Here is a 22373-nt window from a genome sequence, read left to right as displayed (position 1 = left end):
AAACGGATTTTTTTTTTTTAAGGATGGCCTAATGTAAATAACGGCGTGGCGGAGTAGTGTCCGAAAGCATTTTTTCCTTTTACCAACGAGCTCACTATATAGTCCTCGATTATAGGATTCCCTATATAGGGAGTAGTGAACGAGTGATTTCAGACACAGGGATGGTAACGGGTTTAAAGGAGGAGCAGCTTTTTGACTTCACCACTCAGGAACCAGTCTCGGATGACCTGAAGAGCAGCTATGGAGGCTCTTTGGTAGATGAAATTGACAGGTTTCTTGCTGACACAGTGGGTATTCTGTGATTGTTTACTGTTTCGGAACCCAAAAAAAGACCTTGTGGTAAATTCTTCGGAGAACTTTTCTCTCTCTCTGGTGCAGAAAGCCTACTGAGACGCTTCCCGTGTAATGTAAAGGCTGAAGACAGACAGACAGACTTTAGTAATCCCGAGGGAAATTGAGGTGTCCAAGTAGCACATACACAACACACACACAGGCACACAAACAAAATAAAATTAACACACACATCCACAACGTGGAAGCAAGTCACGATTTCCAGTGAGACCCGTACGCTTCGTGTTCCGCAGGACTGGGCTGCATGAACATAGCGGTGTATTCAGTGAAATGGAGAAACTGGATCAGATGGCTGGTCATACCAATTATAAATGTGGCTTCAGCACTCGTAACAGGATCAAGTCCAGAAATTCACCAAGTAATACAGCCTTCATCAATCTGATGCTCGTTTCAGAGCTTGGCCCTCCCTCAGAGCTGATTGATTTTTAACAGCGCGGTTATGAAGTGGAGGAGGCAGAGGACGGACAGAGAAAGAATAGGGTGGTATTGGGTTTCAGTCATGTGACTTTTTTCTTAGCGATTTCACTTCCGGTAAAACAGCCGGTGGTTGAGCAAACCTAAACGGCTGCCGTAGCGCAGACACCTAGCGATGAGTTATCAGAGTACGCTCGTAATCTAGAAGCCACGGCTGGCTTTAGATCTATTCAGGAGATTGCTGTGTGCAATGGAATCGACCCCTACAGTCTGGGAAAGAAGAATTTGTCATACGATCTCGAAAACGACCCTTCAGTCGAGTTCCCCGACATCTCGAACTGTCTGGTGTTGCAGACGGCCTTCTACACCGCAAAACAGATGAAAGCGTGGAAGAGTACGGAGGCTTACAACCTTTTTATATGTGGCTGGGTAAAGGACCTCGCTATCAAGTCGCTGCCCAATCAATCCTGGATTGTTTTTGCCCGTGTAAGCGTTTTTAAGCTTTTCGTTCGCGTCTTTACAACGAAGCGCTGCAAGTTGAATGTAAACAAACAACAGTTGGCTTGATTCTCACTCGTGTTGGCTCTTATCTCTCAGGTAAATCATTCACAAAGATCATCAGAAACCCCTTTAAAGACCTGGATCTTATGGCCCTTTTCCACTACCCTTTTTCAGCTCACTTCAGCCCGACACGGCTCGCGTTTCGACTGCCTCAGAGCAGCACGACTCAGCTCGCTTCAGCCCTACTCAGCACCCAAAACTCGCACGGTTTTGGAGTGGGGCTGAAGCGAGCCAAACCGAGCCGAGTGGGGCTAGGGGCGTGAGCAGACACTCCCCTGTGCACTGATTGGTGAGGAGGAGTGTCCTCACATGCCCACACGCCCCGCAAGCACGCTGGGATCTGTAAACACCGTAAACCCGGAAGAAGAACAATTACGAATTACGAGAATTTCTGAAGCCTTATGCGCCTCGCCTCATCTATACGCTCTTGCCAGTATCTGTTGGCATTGTCGGTGACAACAAGCCACAGCACCAAGACCAGCAACACTAACGACTCCATGTTTATTGTTTACTATCCGGGTTGTGAGACTACCGCTTAAAAGATCACTGATGTCACTGTTTGCGCCGCCTAACGACATCACGTGACGTCCACCCACTTTCGCTAACTCCACCCAATGTGTCCACCCACTTCCAGCCAGCACGGTTCAGCGCGGTTGTAGTCGAAATGCAACTCCAACAGCCCCGCTCAGCTCGACTCAGCCCAACTCAGCACTGCACGACTCAGCCCGACTCAGCCGCGTTTGTAGTGGAAAAGCGGCATTAGTTAAACAAGACGGAGAAGTGATCACGGCGCATTGTAACTGTACGGCTGGGGAAGAATTTTGTCGCGGCCTTCATGCATATGGACTTTGTGAGGAGTAAACAAAGAAACCGCTGGGGACTTTAGCGCTTCGTGACTAAAAAAAAAAAAAAGTACCGTAAAATAACGACACGCAGCAAGAAAAGTACTTGGAAAACACTAAGGAGCGCTGAGAGGGAGATACAAACCTTTCACCAAGTGATCACTGCAAACTCGAGCATGCTTCGATTTCAGTGAGAGGCTCAAAAGCCACCTTTCTCGACGTCTTTTTGTGAAATCCTGTGTTCGTTCACCCTTTATTAGTTCACGGGGAACCCTGAAGAAACTTTTCTCAGTTTCACGGTTTGATCGATTCGAACCTAAAACAACGCAAGCGTAAGGCATTTTTCACGCGAGCAATGCACCTTCTCCGTACAAACACTTTGTCAACTGAGCTTTGGTAGACCACCAGCTAAAGTTCTGAATAACTAATGAGGCGGATGTGACGTCACGTGAAACCCAGCAATAGAGATGAGAGAAAAAGGAGGCACTGAAAGAAAGACGAAGAACACTGATGCAGCTCAATCAGATGGAGAGGAGAAAGACCAGGAATTCCATCAATGCATTTTGTTCAGAGAATTCTGTCCTGTGTATTGTAATGGATTATAATTTTAAAACTTGCTGTTCCCTCATCCTGTGTGTTTTTGGTCAATATCACACCAACACAGATGCTGAATATCGGATCGGTGCATCCCTAGTTATGAGTAAACCGTCTTGCTGCTCTCTGCTCATTAGTGTCACTTTCAGTCTGAGAACTCCAGTCTGGTTTACTGTGAGCTGCTGGCGGCAACTCAAAAATCACACTTCGCTGAACGTCGATCTTGAGTTGAAAGATGGACGAGCCTGATGGAGGCCGTAGCAGTGTTTCTGTGGAAGGGCCTGTCTGGGCTTTTTATTGCCCGTGTGATGAATGATTACAGCAGCATCGGCCATGACACACAACTCTGTGACTTAGGAAATGATGCAGCCAACGCTGATGCTCTTCCATGTGTGCTGTGCTTGTTACATCTGTTCATCGGTGTTCAGGCCCAGTGGGAGAGAAAAATGGTGTGGGGTTTTCACACATGGTGTGGCGAAAAGTTTTCACACATTGTTAAGCAAACCAGAAAACTGGATTTGTACACCATGAAATTCTAAAAATTGTTTGGTTTGTTTGGTATGTAATGATAGCATGCGACAAGAAATCGCGATAAACATGTAGGACTCTTCTCATCGATGATAAAAATGAATCAATTTGTCAAACTGCATAATTTTTTTTTTTTTTTCCTTTCTGTAATTGTTTCGAGAGCAGAGGGTGCAATAACCTACAACAGTGGGAATGTGCATGACTTCACTGTAGGTGGAAGTAATACCACTCTAATGCTGCAAAAACAGAGCTGTTGTGTGATTTACTGTACAAATAGATTTAACAGGAAATCGGAGCTCTCTTCACAGACTGCTGGATGCTAAATAAAAGAGAAGCAAATGGAGGTAGGATAAATGTTCGGAGGTTTATGAAGCCTATAAGCTTTTTTTCCCCCATTTTTAATCGAATGAGTATTTTGCTTAATCGGCTATTTATTTTACTCCATCCTTGTGGATAAATATTGTTGGTTATTAAGATCCCCCCCCCCAAAGGAGTATTTAGATTGATGAAGAATAGGGAAATAAATGTGGCTTTTTTTTTTTGGGGAGGGGGGGAGTAAAGCTTTCTTCATTCAATTTTTTTTCAATAATTTATCACGCGCACAGTAAAATTCCTCTCTGCGTTTAACCCGTCTGAGGCAGTGAACACACGTGTGCGTGCGTGCGCACACACCCAGAGCAGTGGGCAGCCATGCCAATAGTGCCCAGGGAGCAGTTGGGGGTTAGGTACCTTGCTCAAAGGTATTTCATGGCCACCCCACGTGAACCTAACCGCATATCTTTGGACTGTGGGGGAAACCGGAGGAAACCCACGCAGACACGGGGAGAGCATGCAAACCCCACACAGAAAGGCCCCCGTTGACCGCTGGGCTCGAACCCAGAACCTTGTTGCTGTGAAACGACAGTGCTAACCACTACACCACCGTGCCGCCCTTTTAAAAACATCATGTGAAAATCGAATCACGAATTGGGTGAATGGTTACACGCTTAACGCGAAGCGCTAATTCAAATTTCAGCATGCAATTTATAGGACACGCTTACTGGTCTTGGCCTTTAATTAGCATTAACGTTACTTTTTGTAATGATATCGTGCGACAATAAATCGCAATAAACATTTAGTACTCTTCTCATCGAATATTTATCCACACTTGTAAAAAGGATGGAATAAAATAAATAGCCGATTAAGCAAAATATTCATGCGATTAAAAATGAAAAAGAAAAGCTGATAGGCTTCATAAACCTCTGAACATTTATCCTACCTCCATTTGCTTCTTTTATTTAGCGTCCAGCAGTCTGTGAAGAGAGCTCCGATTTCCTGTTAAATCTATTTGTACAGTAAATCACACAACAGCTCTGTTTTTGCAGCATTAGAGCGGTATTACTTCCTCCTACAGTGAAGTCATCCACATTCCCAGTGTTGTAGGTTATTGCACCCTCTGCTCTCGAAACAATTACAGAAAGAAAAAAAAAACAGATGATTATGCAGTTTGACAAATTGATTCATTTTTATAATCGATGAGAAGAGTCCTAAATGTTTATTGCGATTTATTGTCGCACGATATGATTACAAAAAGTAACGTTTGAGAAGCCTGCAGTAAAGTAGCTGTGGTCCTGGTTGAAGTTTCATGGCTAATTACTGAAATTGGTGCTGTTTGGAGCCAATACGTCGCATTCCTGCTTAAAATCGAGCGTTCTGGAGCGAAACCCGCTGCCGATAAATAGTGCTGCAAACAGGGGCGCGTCATAAATGGCGTCAACCTGCTGCTGCAATTATTTTCTCCTCCATTGTAATGTACTTGGAAACGGTTTGAAAGGAACTGACGTTTTTGCGTTTTCGAGTGTTCTGTAGACCTTCCTCTAAATTCCCATTGGTGAGCCGAACCGCATCAAAGCTCGTTACGGTAAACTTGCCTGGAATTCAGTTTTATTCTGATGCCCCGCCCCACCCTCAAATACTCAACACCTTCTGACCAGTCGGCTTCGTTAATTCCGTACCTGCGGTGTTGATGTGGCTGATGCAGTAAAGCAGTGTGTATTTTGCTCTTCACTTAGCACTTGGGCAGCACTGTGGCAACGCCTACTGAGTGACCTGCTTCTGCATTCCTGCCACTCCTCTCTCTGTGTGTGTGTGTGTGTGTGTGTGTGTGTGTGTGTGTGTGTGGGTTTGAGGGCAGAGGTTAGTGTGATGATTCCGATTCTCCATCTAACCCTATGGCTGATGGATGGCCATACTGTGGGAGGCACGCCTGCGAATTTTAATCACCCGATCTCTGTCATCCCGCTCATTCCACTCGACAGCTCATCACCCGAGCGCTTTCGTGACAGTCTTGTATGCAAATGTGCTCACGGGGCCCCCTTTTTTTTTTCCTCTCTCTCTATGAGGGACATTCATTTGACCGAGAGGGCTGAAGTGCTGCGGTACGTTTTCCACTTCAAGCCCTGCTCGTATTTCTTCTTTCTTTAAAGCCAATCGTCCTGCTCTGGTCAGGCGTCATATTTCACAGCAGCACTGAGCCGGCGTTTGTCTTTTTGATGATTAATGGATGACCTATGAGTCATCAAAACACCGGCAGCATCATGATAATATGGAGAGCAAGTTTTTATTGTTTTCAGTTAAAAACAATAATGAAATTAAAGTGTTTTTTTTTGTCCCAAGAAAAAAAACCAGTCTTTGGTGGAAGTCAGTGTCTCACAGATGCAGTGTTGAGTCCATTCGGGTGGGAGCCTGGCGCACGTTTCTCTTTGTGCTTCGTTTAGATGTGAGGACACAGCGCTCGGGTGAGGCTAAAACAACTGATCTGTGATAGTGATTTTTTTTTCTTTTTTTTGGGAGAAGCGAGCTGCAAAACTCAGCCATGAAGTGCAATAAAACAAAACCAAACCTGAGCCAAAGGACAAACTGTAGCATTGCAAATAATCATTTATTGAGCGCTCGCTCTGTGGTCTCCATGCTCAGGTCATTTTAGTTCTGTGTGTGCACTTGGTAACTTTTTTTTTTTAACAGCTTTTTCTGGCCAGTAAATGAAATATATATATATTTACAGGAGTGTTTGTTTTCAGCCCCACATGCCTCTCAGTCGTGTGTTTTTTGGTTTGTGTAATTATGTGCAGTGTGAAAGGAAACCGAGTAACAAAAGTGAACTGTGCTCTGATTGAGACGAACTTATTGAGGAATCGGTATGAAAGTGTTCTTAAAGTGCATATTCTGGACCAGTTTCGTGGTTTTTTTTTTGTTTTTTTTTAATAATATGAAAGTATGACCCTTTACACACTCATCCAGAAGGGTAATTTTGCACGAGGCCATCTGTCTACAGCAGAAAAAAATAAAATAACAAAACGCGTCTGGAAAAATCCCAAGGGAGTCTGGAGCCAGTTTCGTGACGTCACCTGCGGAAGCGCCAGCAGGCTGCGCGAGCTTTGCACGGTTTCAGTGCACAGCCTGTGTAGACCAAGCGCTCCCATTTCTCTCTCATTGTCCGGTCTTTTGGGAAACGATGAGTACTAATCCCATCAAGATTGGTGTTGCTACACCCTCCTACCATACATCTGTTAACCATTTTAATAATTACGCGATAACGTTGAAGAAATTTGCAGAAAACCACCAGGTCGTTTTCTCATAAACAAACCAGCGCTGGCGTAGTCTGGTTAACACCAGACCATATCACAAGTGAAATATGGTCTGGAATCCGCCTATTGAATTTCTCGTAGGGGAGGTGTGGTTTACGATTGTCAATGGCCGTTTATTGGACGTTGCGAATGTCTATCATTTGGCGTATACGTAGCCCATGGCCAATCATGGCAGTTGTACCCGGTGACGTAGTTAGAGCGAAGAAGAAGAGAAGGAAAGAGAGAAGGCAAAACAAAAATAGGAAAACAATGGCACCGAACGATTACTGCCGTTTGTGCAAGACAAAGCTTGATTGAGAGTTTGGTTCGTATCACTCGCCGCCATGTTAAATGTGATCCGTAAACAGTCCCAAATAAACTACAAGCTTCCGTTGGTCGAGTAGTACGCGTCACCGTCTTTCCACCCCTCCCCACTCTCTGATTGGCTCCCTAACTCAGGCGAGCCTTTAGACCATAGTTTCCATGCTGTCTTTTCAGATCGGAATGATTGTGCAAAGCAGCATGGGATTTCCCAGGCTAGCGCTGGTGTAGGATTCAGAGGGAGGCGTCCCGCACGCGACGTCACGAAAATCAGTGTTTGCCGAGAAATCCAAATGCCAAGTTTTTTCAGAGGCGGACCAATTCGCCTCAAATGGCTCGATTTCAACTGAATTTTTCTGGTATTGTGCAAGGTAAAGAAATTGCAGAGAATGCAGAAGGTTACAGATATTTGACCAAAATTTAATATAAAATAGGAGAATTACATCGATCTTGCTCCTGAATTTACCCGTGATGTGCACTTTGACAACCTACATGAGGTGAAATCTCCATCGATGGTGTAGAAATTAGTTGTTTGGGGACACAACATGCACATAATCTCAAGAAAATGAAAGCAAGAGCCATCGATCAACAAAACGAAACAAGGGGAAAACATGGAGGAAGTATTGGTTTGGGCAGTGAGGGTTGTCTGTTCTGCAAAGAGACCTGGAGATATAGTGCTAATAATAATAATAATTATTATTTTTTAATCTCCCCCCGGGCATATAACGCAAGGGGATATAGCTATCGCTGTGTCCGTCTGAAAACATTTTAGTTTCCGGTGCGTAACTCCAAAAACTATTAGGAACGTTTTTCACGAAACCTGACCGTCATGTTAAATGACCGGAGGAGTTGTACCTTTTGACTTTTTGGGATTTCTGTGATTTGTTTTCCCCCGCATTTCCATGGCAACCACTTCAACTTGAGGAAAATTTGGAGTGGGGTTTCATGCGCGTGTGTTGGGGGAGATGCGTCGTCATCTGATGATGACTCTTGTTTAATATACTGTGCACTAACAGCAATCTTGTTGTGGGAGGTGTTTTTTTTTTTTTTTTTTTTAAATGTATTTACTTTTTTAAATATACTATTCCTAATAAATTTGTTTAAGACATGCCAAATAACTTGTCGAAGCATTATCCTACCGTAGTGCTTACATTGTGCGCTTGCCCTACCACACACCTGTCAGTCAGTCAATGATGAGCCGGAGTCAGGGATCTGCTGCACGTGACAGCAGGTGAATTTGATTCCCTCTCATTGGCTGGACGAGTTGCAGAGCTGTTCACGCTTCGTGTTTTAACTTCGCTGAGAAAATCCGACCCGCCTGAAAATACGCGAGACTCGGAAAATCTCTCAGCAGTGCACACTACACGGGCGCTTTAGTGCGTATGGAGACTAAGGGCCTCTGCATGCTCTTGCGACAAGGCTTTCGCAGATAGCTTTTCGCAGACAGTTGTAATTTATCGTTGAGCGGGGAGTAATAGGCGTGCGCGATGTTATTCACCGCCACAACGCAAGGGGGCGCGAAGTCGCGAAATCGCTAGGAGTAGTTGGTGGGTGTGGTTAGTGGAGTGTTTATCCTCCGGTTACTTATAATGACTAGAACTGGAGTCGTATAGATGTACGTACTTCCTCACTTCCTCGATCAACCGCTCTTCGTGCTGCTCCATCTTCGCTCGTGTTTTTAAAAATGTCGGTCGTGAAAACAAACCAAACCGGGAAAGTAGGGAAGCGGAAGTGCGTGTACAGCGGATGTAGAGTGGACCAATCAGAGCCCTCTTGTCTGCAACGCTGTCTGCGAGGCTTCTGCGGTGGTCACAATTTTTGGGAGGTGCGCGCAGAGCGTCTGCGAAGGTGGGGGGGCTATGCAGACGCCATCTGCGACACTATCTGCGAGGACTGTGTTGTCAGCATAAATTGGCCTTAAGCCCTAGTGCTGTTCAGGCTCCCCGTCAGGAGCAGGAGTGTGGAAACCAGAGGTGTGTAATTGACCCTCGGGCTTCTCACAGCGCAGATTTGTTTCGAAGTGTGTACAGTACATCAGCACTGTAAAAATGGCCTTTTGCGGTGCCGCAAGACGCGCAATCCCGAGGTGTTATTGTGGTGTTGGAAAGAAAGATGCGGAAGTGTTGATGATTTTAATTTGATTTCAAACGTTACCCCTGTTGTGAAAATGGTTGGATGCGAGACTCGGGTGCTTTCATGTGTTAGCAGCTTTCGCGCGGCTGTAAATTCCTGTTTCAGACACTGATTCAACAGTGAATAATCAGGAAGAGGCCCCGACCCCTTACCCTAAACCCCGTGTCAATCCGGATACAAGTTAATTTATTCGTAAGTTGTTTGCAGGAGCATTCACCCAAGAAATGTGGAATGGATGAAAATCCAGTTTGTTGGGAGTGGGGGGACCTAACAAGCTACGTTTTGTGGAACTTGCTCTCCGTATTAATGCCTCGATGGAATAAAACAGTTAGGGAGGGAAAGTAACGCCGCAACGGAAGAGGCACAACAGTGACTGCAAGATGTTTCCAGTTTGTTCTGTACCGTACGTTTACATATGCTAATGGTTTGAAACCGCACGGTGTTAACGTGACAAGTAATGCCTGTTAAGGCGAGCGTGTGATTTGTGAAGCAAACGTTCAGACACCAAACATGTCTTGGCTGATACAGTGGATTTGGGGTGAAAGGGAACATTGTGTACAGTTGAAATTTCCTTTAACTCGCAGTGATGGTGAGGAGGAAGGAGGTGTGTGTGTGTGTGTGAGTGAGTGAGTGAATGTGTGTTGTTTTTCAAGAGAGACCAGGGGTGGGGGGAGAGCGCCAGAGAGCGTGTGCGCGCGCGCGCAGGCAGTTGGAGACTCTGGCCGCTGTTTATCTTGGGCTGCTCACTTGGAGATTAAAAATCCGAGCAGTGAATCAGCTTGCTTTGTCTTTTCAGTCTCTCTCTCTCTCTCTCTCGTCCCTGCGAGCTCGTATCTCGGCGCTCCAGTATCATGGGCTTTTCTGCTAGCCCTCAGCGTAGCGCGTGGTGTGTCGCTTTGTCCATTGCTTGCGTGCCGTGCGATGTGTGTGAGCGTGATGTCGAGGAGAGCGCTGGGCTCGAGCCTGTGCCTGCCTGAGTTACGCTACTGTCTGTGTTTCCCCTGCACAGTTCTGCTCCAGCACGGTGCCGACGCCAACATCCGCAACACCGACGGCAAATCGGCGCTGGACCTGGCCGAGCCATCTGCCAAAGCCGTGCTCACCGGTGAGTCAACAAAGCTCTCTTTCCTTATCTGTCCATCTCTCCACTGGCTGGCTTTCTGTCAGTCCGTCACTCATTTTGCTGCTGACTGGCTTTCAAATGTTCACCGAGTGCTCTGTGTGTGTGTGTGTGTGTGTGTGTGTGTGCTCGTTTGTATGTTTTCCAGTTATACTGATGCTCATTAATGTTTTTGTGGATGCATGCAGTCGCAGACTGATCTCTCTCTCTTTATCTCTCGCTTGCTCTCTGTCACTCCACACTGATTGCAGTAATGCTCAGTATTGTTTTAGGTTTTTGTTGATGCACACAGCAGGAGTCTCTCTCTCTCTCTCTCTCTCTCTCTCTTTCCTCCCATTTGCATGGTGTGTCCCTCCTCATCCACGTTTACTCCGAGTTGCATCACGTCTCGGCTGTTCGCATTGGGCAGGAACAGCGTTCGTGTGTAGCTGCGTGTAATTCATTGTCAAGATTAGTCAGCATCTTGCTTCAACAAGTTTCCTGATCATACAGGAGGCTGTATAGAACAGACACACATCTGCACTTGTTTAACCGTTCCAGTTTTATTTATTGTTATTTTTTATTTTAAAGTCACCATGGCACGGTTATTACCAGATAAGCTGGTTTGAGTATTTCAGACACTGCTGATCTCCTGCAATATCCCCCCCCCACACACACGCATACACGGTAGTCTCTAGAGTTTACACAGAACGGTGCGAAAACTTGGAAAAAAAAACCCCTCCTGTGAGCGGAGAGTCTGCAGGCTCCAACACCTTGCTGATGAGAAGAGAATAACCAGACTGACAGTAACTCAAATCAGCACCGAGCAGAAAAACGGCTCCGAACACAACGCAACCCATGAGACCCTGACGTGGATGCACTTACAATCGCAGGAAACCACATCAGGGTCCGCTCCTGTCAGCCAGGAACAGGAATCGGACAAGCACAGACTCGCCAGAACTGAACAGCCGAACGCTGGAAGGAAAAATAAAATCCTGCTCTGAGTAGGGATGGCGAAAACTAAAAAAAAAAAATCTTGACCGACCACCGAGCCTCATTAGCCTGTTCAAGTCGGTTAACCTACGAGCTGAAAATTCTAGAATTGGAATTATTAGAATCTATTCTAAATCTAACCGCGAGCATCCGCACATTCAGGCCCAGTCGCTGCCGTCCACTCACATTAAATGTTTCGCGCTGTAGAAAAGGTAGTCAAACGCGGCACTGATGTCGAGGGGTTTGTATTGGAGCGGAGGACAAATGGCTCCAGCTTAGGCCAAGTTTACATTAGACCGTATCTGTCTCGTTTTCATCGCGGATGCACTGTCCGTTCACATTAAAACGCCGGGAAACGGGAATCCGCCAGTGTCCACGTCTTCAATCCAGTTCGTGTCTGGTCCGGTGCTGTGTAAACATTGAGATACGCGGATACGCTGTGCTGAGCTCTAGCTGACGTCGTCATTGGACAACGTCACTGTGACATCCACCTTCCTGATTCGCTGGCGTTGGTCATGTGACGCGACTGCTGAAAAACGGCGCGGACTTCCGCCTTGTATCACCTTTCATTAAAGAGTATAAAAGTATGAAAATACTGATGCAAATACTGCCCATTGTGTAGTTATGATGGTCTTTAGGCTTGCCATCCTTCCACTTGCAAGTGGTGAGTGACTTGCGCACAGCGGCTCAGTCCCGAATCACTGCTCGTGCGCTTCACTCGTGCGCTCTGTGAGCTGCGCAGGGCCGGAGTGCGCACCCTCCAGAGGGCACTCGCTGTTCAGGGCGGAGTGATGTGGAGCGCAGGATGCCTGCGGAGCCGAGCCACTGAGGAGAAATTACACATTACACATTTACACATTTCAACTTGCGTGCCGTCTAATTAGTCATGTGATTAGCGTATCCGTGTATTGGCGTTGCTGTGTGCACGTGAATCGTGTATTGGCGTTGCTGTGTGCACGCTAATCGTTTTTAAAAATGTTAATCTGATGATGCGCTGATACGGTCTAATGTAAACCCCAGCTTAGAGACATCGTGAGAAGTGTGAAATCCCCCCTCGACCCCTCCTCCTCGTCCTTCTCCACCCGGGTCTGTGTCTGCGGCCGTGTCAGCGAGGGGCACGCACTTTTGTTAAGTTGCAACTTGGCATTAAAAATATCAGTGTGAACATGTTCTCAATAAACTGCCGTCATTTTCTAAGCGGCACGCTTTAGCTCAGTCACTGCCGGTGCTTGCATTGAGCAGCCTATTGAAAACAATCCTATCATCCACTTGTCCCGTCTTAACTTTTCATTGAAGATGGGACGTTTTAGCGATACGGCCCCTGGTGTTTACAGTTAACTGCAGTAGGCCGTGTGTTGATATTGCGTGCTGCTACGGACTCGGCACTTTTCTTCGAAGTGACCCACAGAGACCTCGTACTGCAATTGTTTTCCAGCTACTGATATTACGGTTACATGGCTGCTAATTGTGCGCAGCCATTGGGAATGGGATAGCTGGAGCTGAGCTGATTAGCCGCTAAGCTAATATAGCAACTGTCTGATGCTAAGTAACATCAGTGAGTAACCAGGTTTTAGTTCAGATCTTGTGTATTATTATTACGTTGACATTAATATTCACCAGACTAATCAACCATCGACTTCATTCCTGCGCCGTGTTCTTGTTTCTTTGATAGTCAAGAATTTCCTTGATGTTCCGTACCTGGTTAACATCGTAGTAAAATGTAATCCAACACTGAGACTTTTCTTTCGCCGAGTGGCAGCTGTCTTCAACTGGGGCGGGAGGGCGGGACATGACTGAATGGGTGTTTCTGATTTGTCAGCCGTCGTCCTTACACCGCATGGCACACCCCAAGTGTTTACAACACAGAATTCCAGGTTCTCCGCTCCAAAATCGGCAGCTTCAAAATGATTCTTTTTTTTTTTTAACCGACAAACAAAAAAAAATTAACCGGTTGACTTTGATTGGGTCAACCATCGGTCAAACAGTCATCGGTTAACATCCCTAGTTCTGAGATGCTTTTCTGCTCACTGTTGTTGCAAAGAGTGGTGATTTTATTTATTTATTTATTACTCCAGACTTCCTGTTGGTTCAAACCAGTCTGGTCGTTCTCCTCTGATCTCACTCATCAATAAGACGTTCGTTTTTCACAAACTCTAGAAATGTGTGTGAGAGAGAGAGAGAGAGAGAGAGAGAGAGAGAGAAAATCCCAGAGATGAGCACTATCTGAAACACTCAAACCAGCAACCCTGCCATGGTTCAAGTCACAGAAATCACATCGTTTCCTCATTCCGATGTCGGATATGGACCTTGATGAAAAGTTCGTCCTTGGAGTCTTAGTCTTTTAGAACGTTTGAAAGTAATTGGCTGCTCATATATACTGACTCCAGTATAGCCGTGTTTCTATAGCGTGCTGCTCAGGTTCATCGCGTTAGAACATTCCTGGATCCTTCTCCACATTCAGTGCGGCATCAGACGTGAAAACGAACTTCGTCCAAACGTCGTCACTTGGCCGCGATTAACCCCGCCCACTCGACCACGAAACGAGACCTCGGCTTGTCGCTTATTATCCGACTTTGCGCCAAACAAGTTCGACACGAATCTAATTAGAAAGCAAATGAACATCCCTGTGGTTTTAACCGAAATGATAACTCTGAGCTCATAAACTCGGTAAAGTGATTTAGAAGAGATTTACCAGGGACGAGCTCACAGCTGAACAGATTAGCGTGCGCTTAAGCCACCCCCCCCAACGCGTCTGCGTTGCACTAACGAGTTTGTAAATGCACTTTGTGAAAATCTCCTCCGTGTATTCCAGCTGGCCTCTGAGCAGTTCGCATTACCGTCACCTGCTGTGCAATTCAGTCTGACAAACTTCTCAGATGAAATGAAATGGATACGAGAAGCTTCTTCCCCAGCGAGAAGGCGTGAGCGCGATAGCGCCGCACGGTAAGGTTTAATAAGACGCCGCGGTTGTCAGAGCGGAGTAAATTTTAAAAGCTGATAGTGAGCGTGAGGTGAAGTTTATGCTGCCGACTGCAGAGCTTTCACCTCACGTTAGCAGGTGTGTGTTATGGATGTCATGGCAAACATTTCCTGCGCGTCAAATGGCAAAAATATTGGCAGATTTTGGCGAATAACAAGAAAGCTTTGGTTCTACAGGAGTGAGTCAGTAATCCTGTTATCAAAACTTCTTTTTTTTTTTTTTTGACGTTTTTATGGGCTGCGTTCTGAGCCGAATGCACATAGTGAGGATTTTAGACTGAAATTGCGCACAAGTACTCGGCCCTCAGCTGTCACTACAGACTAAAGCTGTGCTCCATTAATGCTGCTTTCAGCTCACCTCGGAAGCGGGACACTGGAACTCACTGTTGTCTTAAAATCACAGATGTGTCTACGTTCGGAATTAGCGCGTCTGGCCGTAAAGCTGATGAGCTGTTGTCACGGCGTAGCGTCTGGCCGTCATCCACAGTTCGGTTAAATCGTATCTCTTCTGTCAATTCTCCACGGATTGCCATTCCGATTGTTATCCCACGGGGGGGGTCCGGTCACGTTTTCACTTCCAGGCCATATGTTTAATAATCCATATGTCATATGGATTTTTTTTTTTGAAGGGGGGACTCCCCCCCCCCCCCCCCCCCCAATTTTTACATATCAAATAGATTTTGACTTGGTTTCTAAGAGCAACATTCGTTTCTGGAGCGTATATCCAAAACCATTCATGATATGGATTTGAAACTTGGTATACATGTTAACAAAGTGATGTAGATGTGCCTTTTCATACGAAGGAATTTAACATTTTCATGTTTCTATGGAAACAGTTTCAGACTCAGGTTAGTCTTAGGGGTTGGTTTTGTTTCCGGAGCAGAACTTGACAACTATGAGTGGTATGGTCTTTCAGTTGATGTGTGTGTTGATTAAGTAATGTATATATGTGCCTTTTGATCCTGAGAAATTTTAAGTTTTAGCTCGCCTGGACCAAAGGTCCGGTGGGTTTATGCCATGGGCTGCTGAGGTCAGTGTAAAGAGTATAGATGAAAGTCTTCCGGATTTACCCAGAAATCCAGATATTTGACAAAACTCTTGAAAATCTCCGGTTTCCCGAATGGAGAAATTTATTTTTCGGATTTTTCACGTTCCTAGACGCGGCGTAATACTTCGCATCGTCCTTGCCTGGGCGCAGTCCTTAAATAGCCCAAGCATAGTTCATTGATTTAAAGACGGGTGTTCTTTGTTAACGGCGCGCGTGCCGGAGCTCGTTAGGCGCGCGTGCCCGAGGCGCGCCTTCAGGCGCACGAGCTAAGGCGCAGGACTGACACCGTTCTGCACAAGCACAACACAATCGCACTAGAAAGCATGTTCAGGCTGCCAGTGGAGCTGCAGTCTTTTTAGTTGCGAATTACGAGTATTTCCTCTTGTGTTAATAATTCGCTGTGTCAAAACAAGCAAAACTTTCCTCCTTCTTTCGACGTGAAGAGAGATGAGCAATTTATTATATTTTTTTTTTCCATCAAAGTTGAATTTTGTGGTTTCGAAGCTAAGTTTTAGTGCCGTTTCTAGAACACGGCATCAAGAAAACGTGGAAGAAACAGCAATAATGGAAGAGCCGGTTTCTAAGCTGCCTAAAACTAGCAATGGTCATTTAAATTTTTGTTATATAATGCACTCAGGCTGCCCGTCAGTGTGTGACACACACACACACACACACACCCCTGAAAAATCCTAGCTGCGCCCCTGATTTACATGAGAAATTTGGTATTCATTAATGTGTTTAAATTTACAGGCAATACAAACTAATGTAAACCATTGGCTTCAACTCGCATAAATCTGAACTGGAAATGTTTAGTTCACTTTAGCTTCTGCAAACGCACAACTCTACTAAAAGATTGATAAACGAGGCTCAATGTCCCCAACATTGAAACCTGAAAGCTTTAGGTGGGGTTTACATTAGACCGTATCAGCAGATCATCAGATTAACGTTTTTAAAACGATTAGCGTGCACACAGCAACACCAATACACGGATACGCTCAGCTCCGCAGGCATCCTGCGCTCCAAATCACTCCGCCCTGAACAGCGAGTGCCCTCTGGAGGGTGCGCACTCCGGCCCTGCGCAGCTCTCAGAGCACGCGAGTGAAGTGCACAACCACTGATTCAGGACTGAGCCGCTGTGTGTGTGATCCCAGCGCATATCACTTACTACTTGCAAGTGGAAGGATGGCAAGCCTAAAGACAATCATAACTACACAATGGGCAGTATTTGCATCAGTATTTGCAGTATTTTCATACTTTTATACTCTTTAAGGAAAGGTGATACAAGGCGGAAGTCCACGCCGTTTTTCAGCAGTCGCGTCACATGACCAACGCCAGCGAATCAGGAAGGTGGATGTCACAGTGATGTTATCCAATGAGACGCCAGCTAGAGCTCAGCACAGCGTATCCGCGTATTCTCAATGTTTACACAGCACCGGAGCTGACACGATCTGGATTGAATACGTGGACCCTGGCGGATTCCCGTTTCCCGGCGTTTCCAGGCGTTTTAATGTGAACGGACAGTGCATCCACGAAGAAAACGAGACAGATACGGTCTAATGTAAACTTGGCCTTAGAAACTCTAACAGGCCTTTACTTTTTAACAGCACTGTTTTGGGATTTTGCTGAGTTTACCTTCAACTGTCTGATTTTTTTTAAATTTTTTTTTTCAAAGTAATGAACTGTGTAGCAGGAAAATCACCGCGTTTTCTAAATGCACTCCTGAAAATTACTCATTAACTCGGGGAATTAAATTTGATATTTTTGACATGTTAATCATTAATGTACATGAAAGAAAAAGGCTTAAAAGTTATAACTTGTTTTAGTGAAAATAAGTACTAAAATGCACTAGAATGCAGGGGTTTGCGTGTTATTAAAATGTTTTCGGGGGACGCTGCCTCCCCCCCTTAGTTTGACTTTCAAAAGTTCAGGATTTTTTTCTTTGCTCCACTTGCGTCTCTAAAAGAGGTAGGGTCGGTTTCCTGCAGCAGAACTTGAAAAATGTGACCAATATCTTGAAACGTGGTACACAGTTGGTATATAGTGCGGGGGATAGAGATGACTCTGCGGTCTTGTTTTGTTTGAAAGAGCTCCTCACTCCGCACAAAACTTGGTCGTTGTTTTGTCAAGTTTTTTTGCGAACGAGTCAGGAATTAGGCCAAATGAACGGATTTTCCAGGCCCCTCACTAGAATTGTATCTCCTCTCTGGTTTCTCGCCCAGTTCCTGTTTTGAGTAGATCTTCCCTTGAGGAGCAAAACTTGGTCGTTTGTTTGTTGATTTTCAGTTAAATCATGTGTCTTCCCTCAGTGCTCAGTGGAATTCAGGTCTGGTTGTTTTATTTGAAAGAACTAGTCCTTCCACACACAACTTGGTCATTGGATTGTCACATTTTTGCTAACGAACTGCTAATTAGGTCACCGTAAGAGAATTTTGGGACTTTTCACTAGAATTGTATCTCCTCTCGCAGTTCTCATCCCATTTCAGTTCTGATCGATGCTTTAGGGGGAACAAAACTTGGTCGTATTTTTTTTTTTTAACATTGTTTACAACTTTTTTTTTTTTCAGTTAAATCGTTTCTCCTCCCTCAGTTCTCAATGGATTTCAGTTCTGACTGTTTTATTTGAAAGAACTAGTCCTTCTGCACAAAACTTGGTCGCTGTTTTGCCAGTTTTCTGCTAACAAGTTAGTACTTGGATCAACTTAAAGTGCCATTCCACCATTGGATGTATTTTTTTGGCATAAAATACAATATATTTTATGACAACATGACTAGACAGAGAAATCTTTTAGCTTCAAAATGATATATCAGACATAATTTTTTGACGACAAGTATATTAATTTTGCGACCAAAGTCACCTACCCTTTTAATTTCCGCGCGGTAGTGAAACGTGATGTCATCGGCAGGTTCCCCTTCTTGTGTACCACGTGTCGGTCTATTTTTAGACCAGGAAACCCCCAAAGTGAGAGAGTCATTTCTCCTCGTATATGGAGGCCAAAAAAATTGCGAAAAATTTTAAGTTAATCTTTCAGTTAGCTAGATTTATTGGTATTACCATATTTTCTGGACTATAGAGCGCACCTGTATATAAGCCGCATCCGCTCTATTTAAAAAAATAAATAAATAAAAAAAAGATATACAAGCCGCACCGGGCTATAAGCCGCAGATATCTATGTTGAAAAATTAGATATTTACTGCATGTACAGAACGATTTTGTACTGTAAATGTACATGTATGTACCTGAGCAGATTCTTTCCGAACAGTGCCTTTTAACACGGCAGCAACTTTGCTGATTAAAACGGAACAGAACCAAGAGAAAATAACCGGTATTTATTTACCTTCATTTCTCCTGTGTTTGAAACCACAAGTCACTTTAATCATCTTGGCTGGATTTGAAAATAATTACCAGTTAGTAATTTGTCGTGCATGTTCTATCTGCTAAAGATCTGCTAATTCTTCTTTGCATTGATTTTTCGTCTATCTTATTTTTGATTCTACTTCCGGTTAGAGCGCCCCTAGCGGTGGAAGAAAAATCCACAGAATAGCCGCACCTTTGTATAAGCCGCATGGTTCAAAACCTAGGAAAAAAGTAGCGGCTTATAGTCCAGAAAATACGGTAGCTAGATTTATTGGTATTATTTTTATCGCGTTCTATCCGCCATTGCTGATAATATGTGCCACGTCACGTGGTACACAAGAAGGGGAACCTGCCGATGACATCACGCGCGGAAATTAAAAGGGTAGGTGACTTTGGTCGCAAAATTAATATACTTGTCGCTGTCAAAAAATTATGTTTGATATATCATTTTGAAGCTAAAAGATTTCTCTATCTAGTGATACCATTTATATATGTTGTCAAAATATATTGTATTTTATGCCAGAGAATACATCCAATGGTGGAATGGCACTTTAACAAACTTTCTCCTGACTAGAAATGTACCTCTCATTTATCATGCGAATTCCGTTCTGATCGACGTTTTGCGTAGATCTTCCCTTGGGGAGCAAAATGTAGTCCTTGGTTGTTTCCCGTTGTAAACAATTAGTCGTGGAGGTTGGTCCTCTCTTACATTTGTCCCAGTTCAGTTGTGTTTGATGGTTTGGTAATCATGGTTGTTTTTGATGGAAGATGAGATGAGCTACTATGTCCTTGATATTCTGTTGTCCCCCCCCTTTAAGAAGTCAGCCAAAATGTTCCCAAAGGTTAGCTCATCTTTTTGATGGATAAATTTCTGAATTGAATTAATGTAAGCTGCTTAGTCAGCTAATCCTCAAACCTCTTGGGATTATGTAAAATATACTTCGACAAATAGATTTTTTTTTTCCTTTTCACATTTGCTATTGAAAAAAAAAAACCCTCAGATGCTTCTGCTCAAAGAAAATCTGGCAACCTCAGACATTTAATCATCCAATTCCGAAACGGACTTAATCCCCAGCGTAAGCTGACTCTCCGAGTAACGAAAACTTTTTTTTCCCCCCTTTCCCGTGAACGTTGATGTAAACGCGAGCTTAAGTTGCGTCTCCTGAATGTGGCCCTGCGGTTGTAATCTATAAATAATGCCGTTCTTGGAGTCACTTAGTGCTTGCTGTGCGGCTTTTGTCTCTCTGCTTCCAGTTCAGCACACAGCACCTTTTCATTTCCTCCCTCTGTAAAAACTAATTATTCACGGAAATGACTGACCTGATTACGGAGTTAAACTCCTCCTGGTTTTGTCAGATTTCCTACTTTGACCTCCATAAACTGGATCATTTTTGTACATTATTAACTGCTAGTTTATGAATATTAATTTTTTTTCTTTCATTTCCTTTAACAAAACAAACAAAAAAAAGCGAACGCGTGAGTTAGAGGGAAACGACCGGGATGAGAACCAATAAAGTGTCCGTCAAACTTCCTGATCATATCAGTGGACACTCGTGAGCACATATCAGATTCTGGTGCAGACTTGAGTGAACAAACTCCATGGATAAACCTCCTCAGTTTCTCAGTCTGTCTTTCGGCACATTTTACATTCTCACCTTTCCTGCTACCGTTAACAACCTTTTAAAAATAGCACAGAATGCAAAACGGGTATCCGGAAGCTGTAAAAATGTCAATCTTGGAAAGGTCTAGATCCCTTTTTTTTTTTTTTAAATGTGTGGTGGTTTTTTTTTTTTCCTTTTTTTTTTTCTCTTGACATTCTCTTTCAGGCAAGCTATAATGTTCCTTCAGCGCCCATATTCAATAAAGACTGTATTTACTGATTTTCTTAAGTATTTAAGTAACATCCAGACATGTAGACAGGACAACCTCTGTCTGAGTCTCTCTCTCAGACACGCACGCGCGCGCACAGTGGGAAAAACCTCAGATGTAGAAATGTCACCAGCGTGGGCATGGCGTGTGAATTCTGGCTCTGATGGTTCAACTTGAGCTGCATCACTCCATTTCGTAATTGGTCTTCACTGGAGATGTGCAAAAGACTGGGGTTGTCCCCCCCCCCCCCCCCCCCCCCAAAAAAAAAAAAAAAAAACCTTATGTAGTTATTTTTGTTTGTACCTGCGCATGATCTTTTCTAACACATTTAGGCTACATCCACACGGCAACGAGTTTTTTTTTTTTTAAGCGGGTAAAAAAAAAATATCGCGTCCACATGGGCAGCGGATCAGTAAAATATCAGGTACATATGGCAACGCAACGCTTGCTGAAAATGATGCAATACACATGCCACACCTCTACGTGCGCTGTAAGACGGTCCCATCGGAGACACCAGAACAATAGAAGAAGTAGGACGCATGCGCATAAACCCCTTCTTCTACCCGGCGTGAATGAGTGAGTGCCGCTTGTTCTAGTCATGTGGTTGTGACATCATCATAAACAAATCCGTTCTACTCATCCAGACGACTTCGCAACGGCGCCATTGCCAGATTTTTCCACTCTGGAAACTGTTCTCAAAAAATATCGTTTTGGGGCACCCAAAACGCCAGTGCCGTGTGGACGCCAGGCCGAAACGATGATAAATTTTATCGGATTCACCTGAATCCGTTGCCGTGTGGACAGGGCCTTAGTTTTTGTTTCCAAAAACAATAAATCAACTTGTAGCTAATTTAAAAAATGTGTATACACTACCGTTCAAAAGTTTGGGGTCACCCAGACAATTTTGTGTTTTCCATGAAAAGTCACACTTTTATTTCCCACCATAAGTTGTAAAATGAATAGAAAATATAGTCAAGACATTTTTCTGGCCATTTTGAGCATTTAGGTGGTGTTTACATTAGACCGTATCCGTATCGTTGTCGTTGCGGATGCACTGTCCGTGCACATTAAAACGCCGGGAAACGACTCCACAGGCGGAACAGTTTGAATCCGCCAGGGCCCACATATTCAACCCAGTACGTATCTGATCCGGTGCTGTGTAAACATTGAGGAACGAGGATACGCAGTGCTGAGCTCTAGCTGACGTCGTCATTGGACAACGTCACTGTGACATCCACCGTCCTGATTCGCTGGCGTTGGTCATGCCACGTTGGTCATGTGACACGACTGCTGAAAAACCTTCTCCTCTTTAGTCCCAATGACACGGCGTCCCTGATTTCCATAAAGAACTTCACATTTTGATTCTTATGCTCTCTCACGCTCGCTCGCTTGCTCTCTTTCTCTCTCCTCTCTCTCACACTCTCACTCGCTCACTCAATCTCTCGCACACTTTATGTGCTTGCAAGTGGTGAGTGACTTGCGCATGCCCGATATGCACTGGGATCATGTGACGTGCCGTCTAATTAGTCATGTGATTAGCGTATCCGTGTATTGGCGTTGCTGTGTGCACGGGGAACGGTTTTGTTGCTGGCACAGAAATTGTGTGTACGCGAATCGTTTTAAAAACGTTAATCTGATGATCCGCTGATTCGAAATAATGTAAACAGGGCCTTAATCGACC

General features: G+C 44.5%; 1 protein-coding gene across 2 annotated transcripts in view; it reads left to right on the top strand.

Annotated features, from left to right (window-relative positions):
- Positions 1-22373, top strand: part of tnksa (tankyrase, TRF1-interacting ankyrin-related ADP-ribose polymerase a) — a 429478-nt gene that overhangs the window by 51664 nt on the left and 355441 nt on the right. For both annotated transcript variants that reach the window (XM_060935943.1, XM_060935942.1), the window contains exon 3: positions 10359-10454. In XM_060935943.1, the coding sequence (XP_060791926.1) occupies positions 10359-10454 (96 nt within the window). The remainder of the gene's footprint in view (positions 1-10358; positions 10455-22373) is intronic.

This window comes from Neoarius graeffei, chromosome 12 (genome assembly GCF_027579695.1).
Source record: "Neoarius graeffei isolate fNeoGra1 chromosome 12, fNeoGra1.pri, whole genome shotgun sequence".
In the NCBI taxonomy this organism is placed as follows: Eukaryota; Metazoa; Chordata; class Actinopteri; order Siluriformes; family Ariidae; genus Neoarius; species Neoarius graeffei.
Note: the sequence above shows the minus strand (reverse complement) of the source record. Positions and strands in the feature narration are given on the sequence as shown.